Genomic DNA, 22,748 nt, shown 5'->3' with positions numbered 1-22,748 from the left:
CTTCTAGGGCATCAGTGTTTGTCTCAACCTTGCCAGATTTGGAAGGTTATATGGGAATGCCCAGGGGAAGTTAATCTGAACCCTATGATCTTTAAGACAGCCACTCTCAAAACCTATTTATGATGACAAAACATTCAGCACAATGATTTCCTTTAAAGAAAAAATTAAAATGCTTGGCTACGTCCCATGCAGCTTCATCTACACCAACCAGGCTACCGAATGCATAGGTGCTAAAGAAAACTAGATGATAAAAAAAAAAAAAATTTGAACTACCTTGGTTTAAAAAGTACAAACCTTTAGTGTAAAAATATAAATGTATGAGGTAGTTAAAAGGAGAGTAAGAAGAATTTCCTCCCTTATATGCCATTCAGCCTAAAGGGTAGTCACATTTAAAATATGATCCCATTAATTTTAAAATGGTATATCCTCTTCAGACTGCTTCTGTTTTGTTTGTCGGAGTCCTGGTATAAATCATCACATGGTCATCATTATTCTTACTCTCACATTCAGTAAATAAATGACTGTCATTCTAATGAGGGATGGAGGATGGGTATGTGGCTGCTAAATAAAAGTTTATGAGCTGACTTAAATTAACTGTGGGCCGACAGGTTTATTTTTTAAATGCTTTCAAGGCTCTAAGCAATATATCTCCTAATCTATATTCTAGATTATCAAGGGCAGTATCTGAATATGTGATTGTATTTTTAGCGGCTATTTCCAAGTTAAAGGTAAATGAAAGATGTTAACTGGGGTAAAATTGGGATAATTCAAATGCAAGACACTTTCAACGTGCTCATGTGGTTAAATGGAACTGAACAAGGTCCTAACTGGTCCTGCCATTTGAGCAAACGAAGGAAGAGCTGTGACTCCTCACAGGAAGGCAACCGTGGCCACGAAGTTCACATACCTAGAAAAGCAGAAGGTGAGACGGTGCCGTTACTTCTGGAAACCATGACGCTGATTCCTGTCTCCACGAAGGGCACAGAGAAATCCACCACTTCAGAACGTTCCTCGTTGATGGTGAGTGAGCCGACGGCCATGACCGCCCGATGGTAGACCACCTGGAAGGAAGGCCAAAAAAAAGAACCATCTTTACCTATCCTTCCCACCATCCCTGAGGGCCCAGGGGATGAAAAGATGGCTTACCTCCCCAATCATCCCGTTCCACACGTTGTTCACTTTTTTGCCGTGCTTCCCGTTGGTCACCAGGTAAAGGTCATAGGTGAACTTCACCGTTCTGGAAAGCTTCTTGAGGATATCGATGCAGAACCCCTTGCAGCATTTTTTAACATTCATGCCTTCATTGGTCGAATTGCTATAGAGAAAATCCCAGGACGGTAGAGGATGAGTAGTGGAAAATGTGTTCACGGTCATTACCCACACTGTTCTGCTATTTTTCACATGGGAAATTGAGGCTTAAAATGAGGAAGTGGCTTTTCCAAGGACGAGCAGTAGGTTTATGACAGCAAAAGTAGAAAGTGTTCTTAATGATGACAGCAATTGTGACAACACATAATGTTTATTGAGTATTTATTGTTTGCTAGGCACTGTGATAAATGCTTTATATTAGTTCTTGGATTAATCTTCATGACGTTTCTCTTAATTAGGTAGTATTCAGATCCCCATTATACAGATGAGAATTACTACCTCTTATTTTTTAAAGCTTGTAAGACATCAAACCTCTTTAGATCAGTTTAGTCATCTGATCTAAACTGAATTATTAAAAAAAAAAACTGGAAAATGGAGGAGAGGAAGACATGAAATTATCAGAGCAAGGAGAGTTTTGCCTTATTCTTTCACTAAAGATAGAGGTTAGCAACCAAAGGGGAGAGAAAGGGGTGCCTTACTTCCTTAGGAAAGGCACTTTCCTTGCTGAAGGAAACTAGGAATTCTCAGCTAAGAATCAGGAGACCTGGGGTCTACTCTGTGCCTGAGCCTATTGACTTAATGTTTCTTGATTGAGTCATATGTCAAATGAAGGCTCATAACATTTTCCCTACATGGCGGGAAGGGTAAACGGTGACACTATTAAATAGCAATGCCCTTCATCAGGAAAAAGCCTTATTAAGATACAGAAGGCATTGCTGTCTTAAAACCTATGGAAACCTACCCAGGTTACACTCGTTGCTTCGTACCAGCTACTGTGCTTTATTTACTTGACCAAGTCATACTCAAAGGACACCCACAGAAAAACCAGAAATGCTTTTAAAAGGGGAGGAAACTGAGGTCTTCCGAATTGATAATAAAAACTATTTAAACAAGTCATGTGGGAAGATCAAGACCTCTCTGGGCAATGCACTTGGTTCCACCTTGCTCTGGGGCGTTCCATTCACACGACGCTCTGATGCTGACACATGCGTATCACGGGATACACGCTGCCTGAATATTCCATTGCTGGTACATCTAACTACTAAAATGAACTATTGCCGAAGCACTAAAATGATGTTTACAGAATTCTAACAGCATAATAGGAAGATACTTATGTTTCTATATCACATGATAAAAGTAGGTTACACAGTGATACATACAGAATAGTCAAAGCGATATAAAAACAAATGAGCTTACGATGTAGTTGGATGGAAAAACAATGAAATAGGAAGCAGAGCTATTTTTGAATGGTAAGACATGTCTTTCTTTTTTCATATTTTTAGTTCCCCCCCTCCCAAATTGTCTGGAGTGAGTATATACCATATACATAATTGGCTAACCACACACACATATTAAGCACTATTGGTATACATCTATATCCAAGAATATGGATATATTTGACAATCTAACTTTGAGTAATGGAAGTGAGTTGCAGAATAAAACCTCCCCCCGCCCCCCAGTGTTTTCTTTATCTCAGGGTCACAGATCACCTATCCTAAATTACTCCCTTCACCACTGCCCCTTCTCATCCTGTTTTTGAGTTCTGCTCAACTGACTTGCATCTGCCAGCCAGGACCACACAGAGACCTCACTCTCCAGCCTTGAGGCTGGATAACCTGCTCGGGCTCTGCTGCCCTCAGCCTGGGGACTGGGGGAGGCCACACCGCATATATTTACAGATGACGGATGGTTGGGGGACTTAATTCTGTAATACAACAGGAAGTAGGGAGCTTTCCTCTCCCCACTGATTTCTCAGAGCAGAAAGGGTCAAGCTGGAGTTGCGACTGCCATAAATACAGAAGCATGTACATTCAATTAATGGCATGTCCAAATATGATTTTCTTCTTGGTATCTATGGCTCTTTGAAAAACATGCCCATATCAAATTCTCTATTTTTCTCTTTGGCCACTATAGGCTGTGCATCAGTGCCTCTTTAGCACCTCTTTCCATCTGTATCCCCTTCATTCCCTGCTTCTCTTATTCTGTTACAGTCTTTTCCTTCACCCGGGACAATCTGGACAGGAGTTAAGGTTTAAGGTTCAGGGTCACAGCCATATAGGGGTCTCACTGCTTCTTTGACCTCACTGGGAACCTCAGTCAGCCTCTAAGCTAATTATTCCCTAAGTTCCCTAACACTTAGTGCATTCTAGATGCCAATGGTCACTGACGTATTTTCACCCCACAAGCACCCCTGAGTAGCTACTCTGTGTAAAGACATGGAACGAGATCCTGGGGACGTGGAGTGAAAAAGACAAGCAGAAAGTTGCACTAGTCAGATTTCACATGGAAATGATGTGAACACAGACCACACTGGGGACTTGCACTGGTTCTATCACAGACCTTGTGTGTATGTGGAGGGGGCGTGACAACGACACGGACATCTGAGAATCTCCGTTCTCCGCCACTACCCAGAAGACAGGGAGGCTCATCAAAACATACAGGGAGAGGGATCCAATAAATCACCAGTTCTCGGCTCTACCATTTCCCAGTGTGGCCAGTGGATGTGCCTTGCAAGTCAGACAGAATTTCAAACCCTGGGTCTGCCCTTAAGAAGCATGGAAATTCAGACGGATCTCTTCATTCACAGACTTTGATTCACATACTCGTACATGGAGAAAGCTGATACCTACCTTGCATAATTAAGGTAGGTAATTAAGGAAAAATTAAATAAAGTATCTAAAGTACCTATCACATAAGTGATTGAAAATACATTCCCTCTCTTCTCACCAATGATTTGACAGTTTAGTTAGAAAGATATATCCATCTAAATGCAGAGTTCCAAAGAATAGCAAGTAGACATAAGAAAGCCTTCCTCAGTGATCAATGCAAAGAAATAGAGGAAAACAATAGAATGGGAAAGACTAGAGAACTCTTTAAGAAAATTAGAGATATCAAGGGAACATTTCATGCAAAGATGGGCACAATAAAGGACAGAGACAGTATGGACCTAAGAGAAGCAGAAGATATTAAGAAGAGGTGGCAAGAATACACAGAGCTATACAAAAAAGATCTTAATGACCCAGCTAACCATAATGGTGTGATCACTCATCTAGAGCCAGACATCCTGGAGTACAGTCAAGTGGGCCTTAGGAAGTATCACTATGAACAAAGCTAGTGGAGGTGATGGAATTCCAGCTGAGCCATTTCAAATCCTAAAAGATGATGCTGTGAAAGTGCTGCACTCAATAAGCCAGCAAATTTGGAAAACTCAGCAGTGGCCACAGAACTGGAAAAGACCAGTTTTCATTCTAAACCCAAAGAAGGGCAATGCCAAAGAATGCTCAAACGACCGCACGATTGCACTCATCTCACATGCTAGCAAAGTAATGCTCAAAATTCTACAAGCCAAGCTTCAACAGTATGTGAACCAAGAACTTCCAGATGTCCAACCTGAATTTAGAAAAGGCAGAGGAACCAGAGATCAGATTGCCAACATACACTGGATCACAAAAAAGCAAGAGTTCCAAAAAACTTCTGACTCACTGACTGTGCTAAAGCCTTTGACTGTGTCGATCACAACAAACTGTGGAAAATTCTTAAAGAGATAGGAATACCAGACCACCTTACCTGCCTCCTGAGAAACCTGTATGCAGGTCAAGAAGTGACAGTTAGAGCCAAACATGGAAAAATGGACTGGTTCCAAACTGGGAAAGGAGTATGTTAAGGCTGTATATTGTCACCCTGCTTATTTAACGTATATGTAAACTACATCACGCGAAATGCTGGGCTGGATGAAGCACAAGTTGGAATCAAGATTGCCAGGAGAAATATCAACCTCAGATATGCAGATGGCACCACCCTTATGGTAGAAAATGAAGAGGAACTTAACAGCCTCTTGATGAAAGTGAAAAAGGAGAGTGAAAAAGTGGCTTAAAACTCAACATTCAAAAAACTAAGATCATGGCATCTGGTCCCATCACTTTATGGCAAATAGATGGGAAAACAATGGAAACAGCAAGAGACTTTATTTTCTTGGGCTCCAAAACCACTGCAGCCATGAAATTAAAAGATGCTTGCTCCTTGGAAGAAAAGCTATGACAAACCTAGACAGCATATTAAAAAGTGGAGACATTATTTTGCTGACAAAAGTGTCTAGTCAAAGCTATGGTTTTTCCAGTAGTCATGTATGGATGTGAGAATTGGACCATAAAGAAGGCTAAATGCCAAAGAATTGATGCTTTTGAACTGTGGTGTTGGAGAAGACTCTTGAGAGTCCCCTGGACTGCAAGGAGATCAAACCAGTCCATCCTAAAGGAAATCAATCTTGAATATTCAGTGGAAGGACTGATGCTGAAGCTGAAGCTCCAATACTGGCCACCCAATGTGAAGAGCTGACTCACTGAAAAAGACCCTGATGCTGGGAAAGAATGAAGGCAGGAGTAGAAGGGGACAACAGAGGATGAGATGGCTTGGATGGCACCACCGACTCAATGGACATGAATTTAGGCAAGCTCTGAGAGATGGTGAAGGATAGGAAAGCCTAGCATGTTGCAAAGAGTCGGACACAACTAAGCTACTGAGCAACAACAAGTAGCCATTTATCAAATTAGATAGTTGTTCCTCAATTTTCTATTTGTGTCTTAACACTCAACTAAAGCAGATTAGAAGAAAAGTTTGGTTTCTCAGCTCATTTCCTACTACCTGATTTTTTAGAAGACTGAACTGTGTCCTCAAGATCCCACCATTTACCAGAAGTGATAGACAAAGGGCTTTCCCTGAAAGAGTATCACCAAGTAAAACGAACACAATCATGTTGTCTAATGGGAGTTCTCAATGGAACCAATCACCCTGCCTCAAAGATGTTATCTTTAGGAAATGCAGTTGATCTAATCTGTGTTACAGTGGGATTAATGGATCCTAGTTATTTTCTATTGCGTTCAGGTAAATCAAAGACACCTAGAGGCACAGCAAGCTTCTCATGTCACCAAGTGGGAAAAGGAAAACTGCAAGCCACCACCTTCCACACCGCCACAAAATGTGAATCTGAACCAGTTAGTCGGTTTATACTGTTCAGTTGAAAAGTTGATTCTTTTAAAGACAGTAATATATCTGTAGGCTCATTTCCTCCAGACCATGCGTCTCAGGACTTGGTGATCTACTGTTTTCAGCTCCAAGGCTTCTGATTTTAAAGACTTTAAACTGCAATGCTTGAGTGTGAAGCATAAGAGGCCTGGCCTGATTGGCCTTACTGAAGCAGATGAGATATTGTTATCATAAAGGAGGTGCCCCAGTGGGGTTATACTCTTTGCTTCGTGTCAGCTACTCTGCTTTCTTCATCTGGACAAGTTCAAAGACCCAGTTCATCTGACCATCTGCTCAAAGAACACCCACTGAAGTCAAAACCTCCTTTGACAACTTTCCCACGTAATCCTTTCTATTGGGTTCATTTGGTTTTTTTCCATGGAAACACTCTAACGAACTTTTTGGGCAATCCAATATCATTCCCCCCCACCCCCTATCCCAAGCTTATCACTTTCAAGTACTGTGCTAGGCTTCCTTCTGTTTCCCAAACTTGCCAATCTCTTTCTTCCCTCGAGGCCTTTTGCATCTGTTCCTCTACCTGGGTGGCTCTTCCCAGGTGGGAAGATGGGGACCTTACTCAGATCTTTCACAGGGTTTATCTTAATGTAGAGCTGCTCTGTTTCCTTATTGCCTGAGTTTTTTTTTTTAACACTTGTGCAGGCCTTGACTGCAAGATTCATCCTTGTTTACAGATACATCTCCCATGCCCAGCACTGTGACTAACACAGAAACTATGCTTCATGAGTATTTATTTATTGACTAATCTATTCAGAATTTCAACCCTGAAGAGGCTGATGACTCCAAAAAAGCCGATGATTACTTACTGAATAATCCGTTCAGAATTTCAACCCCAGAAAGGTTACTCATTGATAAAAATTTCTCCAAACCAAAATGCACCTTCATCGTACATTTAGCAATCATATTTGTAAAAAATTACCTTTATCCAAAGCACTGAGCCGTGGGGACTTGCATCTTGTATAATAATAACTGAGGTTGGAATTTGGCAGGTGGGAGGAAAAGTATCCATTCACTCCTCAGTTCAAGCGTCACCAACATTGTGTCACATTCTGTGCTTGTCCCTGAGGACACAGATTAATCGCCACATTCCCTATATTTAGACAGCTAATGACAGTGAAAGTAACAGTTGCTCAGTCATGTCCATCTCTTTTGCGGCCCCATGGACTTTAGCTTCCTCTGTCCATGGAATTCTCCAGGCAAGAATACTGGAGTGGGTTGTCATTCCCTGCTCGAGGGGATCTTCCTGACCCAGAGATCGAACCCAGGTCTCCTGCATTGCGGGCAGATTCATTACTGTCTGAGTCACCAGAGAAGCTAATACTCGGGGAAAATATGGACACACTTTAAGCCACAAAAACACATGAGACAGATAAACGAGAGGGCTACAGACTGAATGTTTATGCTCCCCTCAAATTCATATATTGAAGCCCTGATCCCCACTGTGATGATATCTGAAGGTGGGACTTTGGGGAGGTAATTAGGTCATGAGGGTGGAACCTTCATAAATGGAAGCAGTGCCCTGATAAGAAGAAGTGTGTAAGAAGAAGACAGCCACGTGCAAACAAGAGGGTCCCCATCAGACACCAGACCTGCTGGAACCTTGAGCGTGGACTTTCCAGCCTCCAGAACTGTGAGGCTGTTATTTAAGCCACCCTCTCGTGGTAATTCATCACAGCAGCCTGAGTGAATTAAGAGACAGACAGAGGCAGTATTGTGGAAGTACAGAGAACTAACCCAACCTGGGGAGGAAGTGCCTAAGACTTGAAGGACAAGCAAGAATTTTCCAGGCGAAAGAAGGCAATCACAAAATGCTCAGAAAAAAATAGATTTCCATCCAATTACAGGCTTTATCCTTTTGTGAATTCCCCACCAGGGTGGTATTTGTGTTTATGTTTGCATTACAAAGACTATAATCAGCGTCTTGGACTTGGCCATGAAACTTTACGAGTCTCCAAAGGGTTTATAGATTAGGGAGAGCCCTCTGCCAGAGGCTCTGACTTAATTGTCAGTTTCTCTTCAGTCATAATAAAAGAAGAAACAACTTTGCTGCTGATGACCAAGGAGACCTCCAGGAGATCAGTTCTACCTGGTTCACACCAGAAAGTCACTTGGAAGGGAGATGTTGACCCCAATATGGAGAGAAGTTTTGAAAATACTGAGGAGTGTGGGTCTGGAAACTAGAAAGGAGGTGGAAGGAAGTGGAAGGTATGGTTTGGGGGAGGGAGTACCAGAAAAGTAGAAAAGAAATAATTATTTTAGGAAGGACTGAAGGGGAGGGTTGATTCACCATATGGTTAAGAATATGGCAGTGGAGTCAGATGGCCCAGCGCTTGAGTCCTGTCTCTCTCATTTACTAGCTGAGCGGCTCTGAATGTGCTTCTTAGTCTTCCAGTAAACGCAGCTCTTATGGTGTTTAAAATGGGCAAAACCACACACCCCATATTACTGCTGTTGGAATGAAATGAATGCAAACCAGCTGGTGTAGTTCTAGTCTTTTAAAAGAATCTATTCTTATATGTATCTATCATAATAGAGTATGTTTTATATTACATTTCATTATTATTTTAGAGATATTGTTCTCTTGGTATCTCTAATTTTCTTGAAGAGATCTCTAGTTTTCCCCATTCCATTGTTTTCCTCTGTTTCTTTGCACTGTTCACGTAGGAAGGCTTTCTTATCTCTCCTTGCTATTCTTAGGGACTCTGCATTCAGTTGGGTATATCTTTCCCCTTCTCCCTTGCTTTTCGCTTCTCTTCCTTTCTCAGCTATCTGTGGGGTTGCAAAGAGTCGGACACGACAAGAGATATTGTTGTTATCAGTGATTCAGGCTATTGTAAAGGACTGGGCACGACTGGGCACATTCAACCCACCATACCCCCAGACTCACTTGATCTTGACAAACTTCCGGCACGGTACGGTGTTCCTCACACACGTCTCGGTCAGCGGGTCAATGTCTTCCACGATGACAAAAGGGGCCTCCTCGAGGGTGACGATGCTCAGATGGTTGTCGTCCGGCTCACAGTCGGAGAAGGACTTGTACCTGGGCCACACGGCGTGCCTCAGGCTCAAGGTCTGGTTCTCCCACTTGCCCACCTGCGGCAAAAAGACAGAGACACACTTGTGCTTTCCTGCACCACCGGCTTCTCAAAGGAGGAGTCCTCCCCGAGAAGAGGCATGGGAGAAGAAGTCCACCATCCTCGGGGCTTTTCCGTTACCTACCCCAACACACTCATCTGTTGTACGCTAACAGAGATGGGGATAAAGGGGAAAGCAACCCCCATGCTCTGGACTCTCCCCAGACTGAGTAAATATGGGGGTGGAGACTAAGTACAGATGCTGTAAGAGCTCCCCAGCTGACTGTAATGTCCCTCCAGTGCTCAGAACCACTGATGTCATGAAAACAGCAAACAGGCTTCCCTGGTGGTTCAGTGGTTAAGAATCTGCAGGCCAGGGTGGGAGACACGGATGGGTTCCATCCCTGATCCGGGACGATCCCACATACCACGGAGGAACTAAGCCCGTGAGCCACAGCTACTGAGCCTGTGCTCTAGGGACTGGGAGCTGCAACTACGGAAGCTTTGTGCACCTCAGATTTTCAGCAACAAGAAAAGCCACAGCAATGAGAAACCCGAGCACTGCAACCAAAGAGTAGGTCCCACTTGCTGCACCTAGAGAAAAGCCCGCACAGCAGTGAAGACCCAGCACAGCCAAAAATAGCCCAAAAGAAAAAAGAAAAAAGCAGGGACTTTTCAAGTTAGAGAGGTCTGGACTTAAATCCCCAACTCTTGCCAGTTGCTAGCTGTACAACCCCAGGCAGGCTCTTAATCACGATGAACATCTGTTTTCTCATCTGTAAATAGACACAATTCCACCTACTTTATAAGGATGTCATGGGAATGAAATAAGGCATTTTGAGAAAAGCCTATAGCCCAATGCCTGGCAGGTATTAGGGACTGTATAAACTCTTCCTGTAAGTATAGAAGAGAGACAGTGAGAGGGAGAGAAATTTAAAAAGTGCTAAGAAAGAGAGAAAGAGGAAAAGGAAGAGGAAGTCCAAGAGCAAAAGGGACGGAGGTCTGGTGGGAGGATGAGCGCCTCCCTTCAAGCTCAGATGGGGTTCTATTTAAGTTGCAAATCAGGTGAGCTTTTATCAATCAGGCACAGAGTGGAGACTTGCTGTTTAGCGAACACCGAGACCTGTCAAAACAGAATCGATTGTGTTCCCTCCCTGCAGCAGCCGGCATCTTAGCGGAATCAAATTGAAGGCTGTATGTTTTGAACCTTAATTTTATTTGACAGCTTATTGGCACTCTGCGCATACACACGGGGGAAAGCTGCCCCCAGCTTCGCACTTTCTCCTTCCTACTCCTGCTCCCACATGCAACTGCTTGACACCGCAGGTCAGCGCTTTATTTGTAGCATCAACCTCAAGGAAAAATACCTCGTCTGAAGAGCTAAGTGCCAAGAGTCCGGGCTTGTCTCTGTTGACGTGACCCTCTCACCTCTCCTCCTGGAATGTAAGTGTCACCAGAAATGAATCTCAGGCCCTTAAAGAGAATTCAGACACGCTGGACACCAGGAGAAGGGACGGGGTGTCGGGAGAGAAGGCAATCAGTCTGTTCTCAGAGATGACTTCAGCATCTGGACTGGAAAATGTTTGCTGCTTGTTGAGAAACGTGCCACGCGGCCAATTACAAAACTGTCCAGCTTCACAGACACCTTCCTTTTTAAGTTACGGAAGGCGGTAGAGTTATTTGGACAAATAAACACATTCATCGCCTCATGCTGTGATGTGTAACACAGGATAGAGAGAAAATGGAGCCCATCATATCCGTCATTCATTCAACACAGATTTATTGAACGCTGGCTAGGTGCTGGCATGTGCCTGAGAACAATGAGGGATAAAACTGATCACTCCCCTGCCTTCCAAGCCAACAATAATAAACATGCAAGTAGATGAAGAGATATTCAGGCTCTTCCTTTTGGAATATGCTACATCCATCCCTTTCTTTTCCATCTCTCTTAGAAAACTCAAACATAACCTTTAAGAGACTGGGTAGTTCAGTGGCCAAGACAATGGCTTTTGGAGTCAAACAAACTAAATGCTGATCCTGGCTTCACCCATTAGCTAAGCAGCCTTGGGAAAGTGGCTTAACCTTTCTGAACTTTGCTTTGCCTGTAGAATGTGGATGGACACAGCATATGCTTTCAGAACTATAGTGAGATTTGAATGAGCCAAAAATATACATGAAGCGCTTAGCACAGAATTTATTTAGCATGTAACATACATGGCAGATACTATTATGTTACTTTTGTGGTTGTGCTAAGTTGCTGCTGATTCTTTGTGACGCTATGGACTATAGGCTTATCTGTCCATGGGATTCTCCGGCAAGAATACTGGAGTGCGTTGCCATGCCCTCCTCCAGGGAACCTTCCTGACCCAGGGATTGAACCCGTGTCTCTTACATCCCCTGCATTAGCAGGCAGGTTCTTTACCACTAGCACCACCTGGGAAGTTAGCTTGTAAAATATAGCTCAAATATGACTTAATTTGCAAAGGCATTCCCGTGTTCCCTGGTAATATAGAACATTGCTCCCAGCTCCCCCATAGCATTTGATGCTATAATTAAAACAATGTCACTTCTGAGCACTTCTATGTGCTAAGGAAATCTGCCAATATTACTACTTTATTTAATCCCCACAAATCCCATATGATAAAGATTATTACTCCAACACCACAGTTCAGGGAACTGAAGCACAGAGAGGTTATGCAACCTGCCCAAACTTGCACAGCTTTTTAAGTGGTGGAACCAGAGCTATACCATGGAATTGTCTGAATCCAAAGGCACTTTCCCACTAGTGCTCCTAGTAATTGATCTGCAGTAATCATGTTATTGCTCCAAGATCCTCTCTTCCTTGCAGAGACAACTCCTAAAATCCCAGTGAAGTGCGAGTGAAGTCGTTCAGTCGTGTCCGACTCTTTGCGACCCCATGGACTGTAGCCCACCAGGCTCCTCCGTCCATGGGATTCTCCAGGCAAGAATACTGGAGTAGGTTGCCGTTTCCTTCTCCACCTAAAATCCCAAGGTAACACAAATAGAGGCAAAGCCTGTAGCAGAATCTTAGGTGACGTCACTGACCACATCACACATTCTACACTGTGGGAGGCAGGCAAAAGCTCCAGCCCAAGGCTGACTCACAGAGAGATAGGCTACAAAGGTTTACGAGTCCCCAGAGTGCAGTAACTTCTGAGATCTTCTCTAAGTTCCTCCCTCCCTTCCCAACACATCTAAGTAAGCACCCATGGGTCAGCCAAAGAGGGTGGAAATGTGCAGTGGGTGGAAAACTTGATCCGGAGCTGAAGTTGCTGTGTCAACATTGCCCTGGATCCTGAGAGCTTGCACCTCCTTCTCGGAGTCTGATGGGCTCCTGTTCCAAACACCAAAAATCTCAACTCTTTAAGATTTTTTCTAGCAGATGGGGAGAAACAGACAACCTTCACTTTCCCCTCCTACATTCCTATTTACAAAGGGCTGTAACTGAGTCTGGGGTTTGTAGACAGGTTTAATAGAGATTCATTTACTCCGTAAATATTTACTCAGTGGCTTCTAGGTGCCAAGCACTGTGCTAGGCACTAAAGATACTGTAGTGCAAACAGCAATATTTTTACTTGCATTGAATTTTTAGGCTAATTAGGAAGACACACATGAGTCAAATAATCACACAAGAATATATACACGCAAACTAGGAGGGAAAAAAATAAAATATGGGTCTAAGATTGGAAAGAGGGAGAAAGAAATCCCAGAAGGCTTCCCCAAGGAGGTGGCACTTAAGCTGAGATTGGAAATCCAAGATGACAGGATGAAGGGAAGGGGGCGGGGCATTCCAGGCAGGCAGGGGCCAGATGATGTGAAGCCCTGTAGGTCCTGTTAAGGAGTTGAGATTTACCCTGAGAGTTAATCTAGTCTGTTATCTGGAACAGAGAAAGAAATGCAGAAATCATGATGAATATGTGTCCAAACATAATCTGCCTAAAACTGGAAGCTCTTTACTTCATTCATTCTTTTTCCTTTTTTTATGATGGAAAAATTTTAACTCATACAAAAGTAAAATAGTAGAATGGATCTCCATCTTCCCATTATCTAGCTTCATTCATGACCAACTCATGGCCAATCCTGTCTCATTTATACTCCCAACCACTCCTCCCATATAATACTGAAGGAAATCCCAGACATCATAACATTTCATTTACAAATCCTTAATTTGGTTGAAACATCTAAATTTCCATTTGCCTAACAATATTATACCTTCACAATCTATGTTTGTGTCTATGTTTCATTCATTAGATGGTGACACGTCAGTCTAGCAGGGATATGTATATATATTGGGTTGGCCAAAAGGTTTGTTCTGGTTTCTCCATAAGAAGGTATAAAAAACATAAGAAACATTTTGGCCAACCTAATATATTTTATATATATATATATATATGCATATTAATTGGTTTTTATGTCTACAGCTTCTAACTCAGGGCATGGCACAAAGAAGGACTTAAGGGATAGCTGGTGATGGAATGTGGAGAAGGCGATGGCACCCCACTCCAGTACTCTTGCCTGGAAAATCCCATGGATGGAGGAGCCTGGTAGGCTCCAGTCCATGGGGTCGCTAAGAGTCGGACATGACTGAGAGACTTCACTTTCACTTTTCACTTTCATGCATTGGAGAAGGAAATGGCAACCCACTCCAGTGTTCTTGCCTGGAGAATCCCAGGGATGGGGGAGCCTGGTGGGCTGCCGTCTCTGGGGTCGCTAAGAGTTGGACATGACTGAAGTGACTTAGCAGCAGGTGATGGAATGAATGAACATACCACACTTGTCTGTAACATTAGATCACAGTAATTTTTATTGGTTAATCCCAAACTCCTAATTTCTTGCCTTTCCTCTTTGGTAAATTTGTTTCCTATGTCTGTGAGTCTATTTCTGCTTTGTAAATAAGTTCATTTGTATCATTTTCTTTTTAGATTGCACATGAGTGATAGGGTGTTTGTCTTTCTCTGATTTACTTCACTTAGTATGATAATATCTAGGTCCAGAGATTAATAAGCACTATTCTTAGCACTTGGAGCTTTCCTGGTGGCTCAGATGGTAAAGAATCTGCCTGCAATGTGGGAGACCTGGGTTCAGTCCCTGGGTTGGGAAAATCCCCTCGAGAAGGGAATGGCTACCCATTCAGTATTCTTACCTGGAGAATTCCACGGACAAAGGAAAGGAGCCCGGCAGGTTACAGTCCATGGGGTCGCAATGAGTCAGACGTGACTGAGAGACTAACATTTTCACTTTTCATTCTTAGCACTGTTTTAATTCTTATGAACACCATATACACAAGAAAAAGGTGTGGGCAGATTTTTATTTCTATCATGAATTGGGTTTTTTTTTTTTTTCCTACTTGAAAACAGTCCCAAATTAACCCAAATAGGTTGTATGGGAGAAGGAAAAAAAAATCTTTACCTTCAAAGTAAACTGAATTTTGGTGATAAACTAAATGTTTTCTGCAAATAAACTGAAGTTTTGAGGACAAAGAAAAATAATTAACCTTTAATGGAGAAAAGTGTTCTTGTTAAAAGAAGTATAGAAAGGGAAAATTAACTTTGCAATGATTTTTTTATCCATTCTTATTAATAAAATTTAAATGTTGTGCTTTTAGAAACCTAATTGCTCTTCAGCTCCTAATAGGAGCTGTTTAGTGAAAGGGCAGTGATTACTTATCAAGATGTTCAGCCAAGATTTTCTCAGAGAAAAGATAATTTCATCTCAAGAAACTGGCATAAATTAGTATTCATCCCTTCATATCTGGGTAAATCCATGGATGTGTCACAGAGGCTGCAAAAGGCTGGAAGAAATGAGGTTAATAGATATTCGTGCCTCTCCTTTCAAAGAGGTCTGACTGACTGTATCGGATCTATTCATGAAATGCTTTTTGTTGTTCAGTCACTAAATCCTGTTCAACTCTTTGTGACCCCTTGGACTGCAGCACACCAGGCTTCCCTGTCCTTCACTTTCCCAGAGCTTGCTCAAACTCACGTCCATTGAGTCAGTGATGCCATCCAACCATCTCATCCTCTGTCACCCCTTCTCCTCCTGCCCTCCACCTTTCCCAGCATCAGGGTCTTTTTCAATGAATCGTTTCATTCATTTTCAATGAAATGCTTACAAGAGACAATTAAAATCACCTCACAACTGGTCTCTCCCAAGCCACCCCTAAAAACGTACACCTAAACACCAAAATCATAGATCTATCTCTACTCAAACCCTTCCATGACACATACTGCCCACAGAATCAAATCCAGGTTCCTCTTATGTTAACGGACCCCACAATATAGATCCCATCAACCCCAATATTCTCTCTTTCTATCACTTTTTCCATCTCTCTTTCATGGTGGTGGTTTAGCTGCTAAGTCATGTCTGACTCTTTGCGACCCCATGCACTGTAGCCCGCCAGGCTCCTCTGTCCATAGAAATTTCCAGGCAAGAATATTGAAGTGGGTTGCCATTTCCTTCTCCAGAGGATCTTCCGGACCCAGGAAACGAACCCAGGTCTCCTGCATTGCAGGCAGATTCCTGCATTGCATGTGGATTCTTTACCAACTGAACTACGAGGGAAGACCTCACACTCTATACATACCCTCACAGTAAAACGCATACATCTTCAAACACAGATACTCTGCTGCTGCTGCTAAGTCGCTTCAGTCGTGTCCAACTTTGCGTGAACCCATAGACGGCAGCCCACCAGGCTCCCCCGTCCCTGGGATTCTCCAGGCAAGAACACTGGAGTGGGTTGCCATTTCCTTTTCCAACACATGAACGTGAAGTCGTTCAGTCGTTTCCGACTGTTCTCGACCCCATGGACTGCAGCCTACCAGGCTCCTCCGTCCATGGGAGTTTCCAGGCAAGAGTACTGGAGAGGGTTGTCATTTCCTTCTCCTAACACCTACAAATATTCACACATATATGTGTGTATATATGTGGGTATAGCTGACCTGTGATCTACGTGGGGTTTAGGAGCACTGACTGTTCGTGCAGGCAGTGAGGACGTGGCTTTCCATATCCATGGGTCCTTTATATCTGCAGATTCAACCCCTGGGGACTGTGCAGTGCTACAGTAATTCACTACTGAAAAAATTCACAGCAGTGGGTCCACCCAGTTCACACCCATGCTATTCGAGGGTCAACTATATATGTATATAAAGTGAAGTGTTAGTCACTCAGTCGTGTCTGACTCTTTGCAACCTCTTGGACTATAGCCTGCCAGGCTCCTCTGTCCGTGGGATTCTCCAGGCAAGAACGCTTACTGGAGAGGGTAGCCATTCTCTTCTCCAGGGGATCTTTCCGACCCAGGGATTGAACCCAGGTCTCCTGCATTGCAGGCAGATTCTTCACTGTCTGAGCCACCAGGGTGTGTATGTATATATACATATATATATGTACATATACATAATACATATCATACTGCTAAGTCACTTCAGTCGTGTCCGACTCTGTGTGACCCCATAGAAGGCAGCCCACCAGGCTCCCCCATCCCTGGGATTCTCCAGGAAAGAACACTGGAGTGGGTTGCCATTTCCTTCTCCAATGCATGAAAGTGAAAAGTGAAAGTGAAGTCGCTCAGTCATGTCCGACTCTTTGCGACGTCATGGACTGCAGCCTACCAGGCTCCTCCATCCATGGGATTTTCCAGGCAAGAGTACTGGAGTGGGGTGCTATCGCCTTCTCCGACATATCATACACTTCACACATATTATATACTTATACATCTACGCATACAGCTACACTCATACCTACTTGAATTTGCTATGCATGCATATACAACTCACCTCCACATACCTGTATAACGACACACACACACATATCTGACACACACCTCCCCTCTCACATACAACACTAAGCCACAATGATGCGTACACTTTTCACTTCTCACCGCACACACCCTAAATGACACTCATGCCCCTTCTTTGCCTCCACTACCTCTTCTGCCTGAAATCCCTCTCCTTATCATCTCCACTGACTTGAAATCCTGTCCATTCTTTCCACTTCCAGCTTAAACACCACTGCTCTCCTGCAGCCTAGTTCTCCAGCCAGAGTGCATTTTTGAATATTTTTTTTCCCTTGAATTCTCTCGCGTGTTCATTTGTAAGCTCAGTATGTGTGCATCCAGGGCTTTGCACTATTGTAGGCCCTGCAGGAGGCTCTGGGGCTGCAGCTGAGACTAATCCAGACCTGGTTCTTGTCCTCAGACTTTCCTGTCTGTTGAGAAGAGGAGTTGGAGCACCCTGGACCTCATGAGATAACATGAGATCATGAATGCAATAACTCCCATGCTGGGGTGGGCACAGGATGTCACTGGAGCAGAGTACATCTTGCTCTGCAAGGAAACCAAAGATGCTCCTACAGGAAGTGACTTCCAGCCATGAGCCAGAGCAGTAGAGTTGGTGCGTGGCTTGTTCTGGAGTTCCACCTTTGTTCTCAGGGTGAGAGAAGAGTGTAGCGGGAAGGAGATGGGTACTGTAGAAAGACTTTTAACCGGGGGAGGAATAAAATCAGTCTGATGTATTAGGACACTTCTTTTCAAGGCCGTGCAGAGAAAGGGGTTGTGCCTAGAAGATTCTGAACAGAGTGACGGGTCAGGAGGCAGTTAACCTGGAGAAACCTGGTATAGAGCCATATCAAAGTGGTGGTGGGGGGCTGGCATGAACTGTCAGGACCCCAAATTGGTGGAATCAATACAACTTAGAGACCAACTGTATGACTGCTTGCAGGTGGGGAGCAAGGGCTCAGTGTGCCCTGAATTATAGAATATCTGGCCCAACCAGACTTTCATAACTCCTGACCTACATCAGCTATAGTACAGTGTTCACCACAGGCTGGTTCAATAAATATTTGCTGAACTGAACTCGATTCAGACTGTAGCACAGCATCAATTTTTACTTAGAATTCAAAGTTAAAAGAGGAAACTTGCCTGTTTACTCAGATCCTCTCCTTGGAGAGAAGACAATAGGGATTGCAAAATTAAAAATCAGAGAAGAAATTTATTAAAACCGATGATGAAAGTAGAGTTCACATTGCCTGGGCTCCAGCTTGACTGGCCCCAGTGAACTCACTGGGTGATTTCATAACCAGGTGGGGGAAGAAGCCTTAAAGCTAACACTTCACATGTGCAAAAACACCAGAAGACATTTCACTCTGGATAATAAACAGTGATTTACTTCCAAGCTGGTGAAAATGTGAGGGATTAACTCTTCAGGAAGATGAATTTAAGGAGAAAAACAGAGCAAACAGGAGGCCAATTTCTCTCCACCTGAAATATAAAGTCTTCCAAAGGACATAAGATTAATGTCCGTGAGGGTATTTAAAATGACTTAATGTCCATATTTAGCATAAACAGTATCATCAATTACCATCACCCCCATGCAAATCTAACACACAAGTGAGCTGATAGCACGGTTGCTGCTGCTGCTGCTGCTGCTGCTGCTGCTGTTAAGTTCCTTCAGTCGTGTCCGACTCTGTGGGAACCCATAGATGGCAGCCCACCAGGCTCCACCGTCCCGGGATTCTCCAGGCAAGAACACTGGAATGGGTTGCCATTTCCTTCTCCAAATATACACACTGCTGCTGCTGCTGCTAAGTCGCTTCAGTCGTGTCCGACTCTGTGCGACCCCATAGACGGCAGTCCACCAGGCTCCCCCGTCCCTGGGATTCTCCAGGCAAGAACACTGGAGAGGGTTGCCATTTCCTTCTCCAATGCATGAAAGTGAAAAGTGAAAGTGAAGTCGCTCAGTCGTGTCCAACTCCTGGTGATCCCATGGACTGCAGCCCACTAGGCTCCTCCATCCACGGGATTTTCCAGGCAAGAGTACTACAGTGGGTGATAGCATGGTTATGCACGAGTCATTCTGTGTCTTCGGCTGCTGCTTGAAACCAAAAGCAGACCTGAATTTGATTGATCTGGAAACTTCACAGCAAAGATGTCTGAGCCACGACTGTGACCTGATACCAAGTTGAAATACGTTCTATTTGGAGTAGTTCGAAGTTGAGTCTAGCAGTTTGTTTGTGAATCAGTTCAATCTAAGGTTCCTTTAAGACAGCAGGAGTCTGTGAAACTAGATGTCACATTGGACCCCACTGCACCCTACAGTCAAACCAGCTTCTACAAGGAAACTGCTGAAAAGCAGGTGTGGACCAAACCTACTTTGTCCTGTGTCATGGGGCCTCAGACAGCCACTGGCAGAGTGAGACTAAGAACTGCTTTTCAGGTGCTGAAGTAAAGCAGCTGCCTCCTTGGAATTCATGGTCTTAAATGCAATTACTAAAGGTTGTTGGATTACGAAACTTTAGCAGGAATAAGAACCTCTCCTTGGGGGCTGATTAAGAATGCAGACTCTACATATACACTGCTGCTACTGCTACTAAGTCACTTCAGCCGTGTCTGACTCTGTGCGACCCCATAGACGGCAGCCCACCAGGCTCCCCCGTCCCTTGGATTCTCCAGGCAAGAACACTGGAGTGGGTTGCCATTTCCTTCTCCAATATACACTACTATGTATAAACTAGATCACTAATGAGGACCTACTGTGCAGCATAGAGAGCTCCACTCAGTGCTCTGTGGTGGCCTAAATGGTAAGGAAATCCAAAAGAGAGGGGATACACGTGTATGTAGAGCTGATTCACTTTGCTGTACTGCAGAAACTAGCACAACATTGTAAAGCAACCACTCTCCAATAAAAACTAATTAAAGACACCAAAATCAAGAACTTACTTACAGCACAGGGAACTCTACTTAATATTAATAACCTCTATGGGAAAAGAATCTGAAAAAGAACATATATATACATATACACAAAACTGAATCACGGTGCTATATATCCGAAACTAACACAACATAGCAAATCAACCATGCTCTAATATAAAATAAAAATTTAAATTAAAAAGAAAAGAATGCAAACTCCAAGGAGAAGGAGGGAGGAGGGATAAATTAGGAGTATGGGATTAACAGATACACATTGTTTCATATAAAATTAACAACAAGGATTTACTGTGTAGCCCAGGGAACTATATTCAATATCCCGTAATAATCTATAATGGAAAAGAATCTGAAAATATACATCTATATGTATGTGTAACTGAATCACTCTGCTGCATACCTGAAACTAATACAGTATTGTAAATTAATTATACTTCAATTAAAATGAATGAATGAATGAATGCACACTCGTAGATCTCTGGAATCTCTGCATCAGTAGATGTGGGATGAGGGAGGCCCAGGAACCTAACTTTTTAACCAGGATCCCAGGTCATTCTGTTCTAGGTGATCCAAGGACCACATTTTGAGAAGCCCCTAAAGGATCATACCTGTGACTACCGGCAGGATTAAATACAGCATACAGAAATGGAGAAAGTCTGTCTTCCTGGGTTTCTTATGTCACCAGCAGCAACTGCCAGCAGATCTAAATGAGTTTAATCAGCTATTAGAGCCTTAATTAAATTCCTCTCGGTTGAAATTTCAGAATTGCTTGTTATACAGCTCACATTGGAGCAGTTGATTTTTTTTTCCTCCTATAACAACTGTTCTCGGGATAATCTAATATCTTTATGGAAAACAGAGTCAGCTGTCTTAGGACTTAGCACTGAACTGGTAATTCAAAACGTGTTTTGATCGCTGTGATTTCCATGAACAACCTGCCGACTGGCTGCTTCCATTCTCCTCCTGAGGTTCAGCCAACACAAGAAGAGCTCAAGGCTGGTTAAACCTCACATTTAAAGGTCTCTGGAACAAGGAGGCTCCATATTCTTCAGAATTCCATTTATTACCTGCAGTTCTCCAAAGTGCCTGTTCCCAGGTTCCTGGGGATGAAGATAAGTTCTACTTATTTGTTTTACTTTTTTTTTTAATTTATGTATTTTTATTAGTTTATTTTAATTGAAGAATAATTACTTTATAATATTGTGGTGCTTTTTGCCATCCATTGACATGAATCAGTAAAATTCATTTCTTTTTAATTGGAGGATAATTGCTTTACAATATTGTGTTGGTTTCTGCCATACCTCAACATGAATCAGCCATTGGTATACAGATGTCCCCTCCCTCTACAACCTCTATCCCACCTCCCACCCCCTCCACCCCTCTAGGTTGTCACAGAGGCCTGGGTTGAGCTCCCTGCATCATACATCAAATTCCCACTGGCTATCTATTTTACATGTGGCAGTGTATATGTTTCCCAGGCTACTCTCTCAATCCGTCCCTCTCTCTCCTTCCTCCACTGTGCCCATGAGTCTGCTCTCTATGTCTGCATCTGCACTGCTGCCCTGAAAATAGGTTCATCAGTACAATCTTTCTAGACTCCTGCATGCTTTTAAAAAGGGATGTGTCCTGGTCTTTAACTAAACAGTTACGAGTGTTTTCTTTCTCTTCTTTGGGTTCACCTTGGAATGACTTAACATTAGAGATTTGAAAAACCAGCAAAAATTAAAAAGGAGGCCTCTCTCACAATTATTAATACTAATTAAATTTTTGAATCCTCTCCTGGGAGTCCTTCATTGTGAAACTTCTGTATCAGCCAGCCCTCCAACAGGCTGTAATAATAATTACTAAATTATTAAAAAGTATAATAACTGGTATGTCTTGAGGCATGGTGATCATCCTAACATGGACTTTCTCATTTTACCCTCACAACCCTGTATGGAAAAGGCCGTCAGTACATTCATTTTATAGACTGGGAAACTGGGAGCTGATGTAACTAACCCAAGATCAAAAAAGCCAGTGAGAGCACTCGGAGGCTAAGCTCAGCCTGTGGGACGCGAGCGCCTAGGCCATCACCGCTGCTCGACACTCCCCAGGGTGCCATCAGATCCGGTCTGGGAGATGCTAAGGCAAACAAAGGGAAAGAGGGGACATTCTGTGGATGAAATGGAAAGACCTCACTGCAGGCAGCGATACCCCGGGGAGCTGGGACGCCTGAGCTCAGCCTCCCCACATGCGTGGCCTGTCCCCTTTAGAGAGGGGCAAGGTGTTCTTTTCCCGAGAAATACAGGAGGAAAGGAGACAACAGCCAGGGACGGCTGCCATGTGGTTCTTTCACGTTTGCCGATTTCCTCAGTGTTCCTGTGGCTCGAGTCTTCTAAGGACCTTGAGTTCCACCCTGGAACATACCTCTGACACACCAGCTCCACTGTCTTCTCCCCACTGTGACGTAACGCCCTGTATACCACGTAGGTATTTAAAAGAGTCACTCTGTATGACTCTAGGTCTGCAAAAACAGTTTAGAAGGAGATGTGAAGGAAAATGGGACAATC

At 43.4% G+C, this 22,748-nt stretch overlaps 1 protein-coding gene across 2 annotated transcripts in view; it reads right to left on the bottom strand.

Annotated features, from left to right (window-relative positions):
- Positions 1-22,748, bottom strand: part of GRIN2A (glutamate ionotropic receptor NMDA type subunit 2A) — a 446,329-nt gene that overhangs the window by 94,647 nt on the left and 328,934 nt on the right. For both annotated transcript variants that reach the window (XM_005889409.2, XM_014476279.2), the window contains exons 4-6: positions 9,296-9,501; positions 1,147-1,315; positions 908-1,061 (exon numbers count right to left, since the gene is read on the bottom strand). In XM_005889409.2, coding sequence (XP_005889471.2) covers positions 908-1,061; positions 1,147-1,315; positions 9,296-9,501 — 529 coding nt within the window. The remainder of the gene's footprint in view (positions 1-907; positions 1,062-1,146; positions 1,316-9,295; positions 9,502-22,748) is intronic.

This window comes from Bos mutus, chromosome 25, assembly GCF_027580195.1.
Source record: "Bos mutus isolate GX-2022 chromosome 25, NWIPB_WYAK_1.1, whole genome shotgun sequence".
Taxonomy (NCBI): Eukaryota; Metazoa; Chordata; class Mammalia; order Artiodactyla; family Bovidae; genus Bos; species Bos mutus.
Note: the sequence above shows the minus strand (reverse complement) of the source record. Positions and strands in the feature narration are given on the sequence as shown.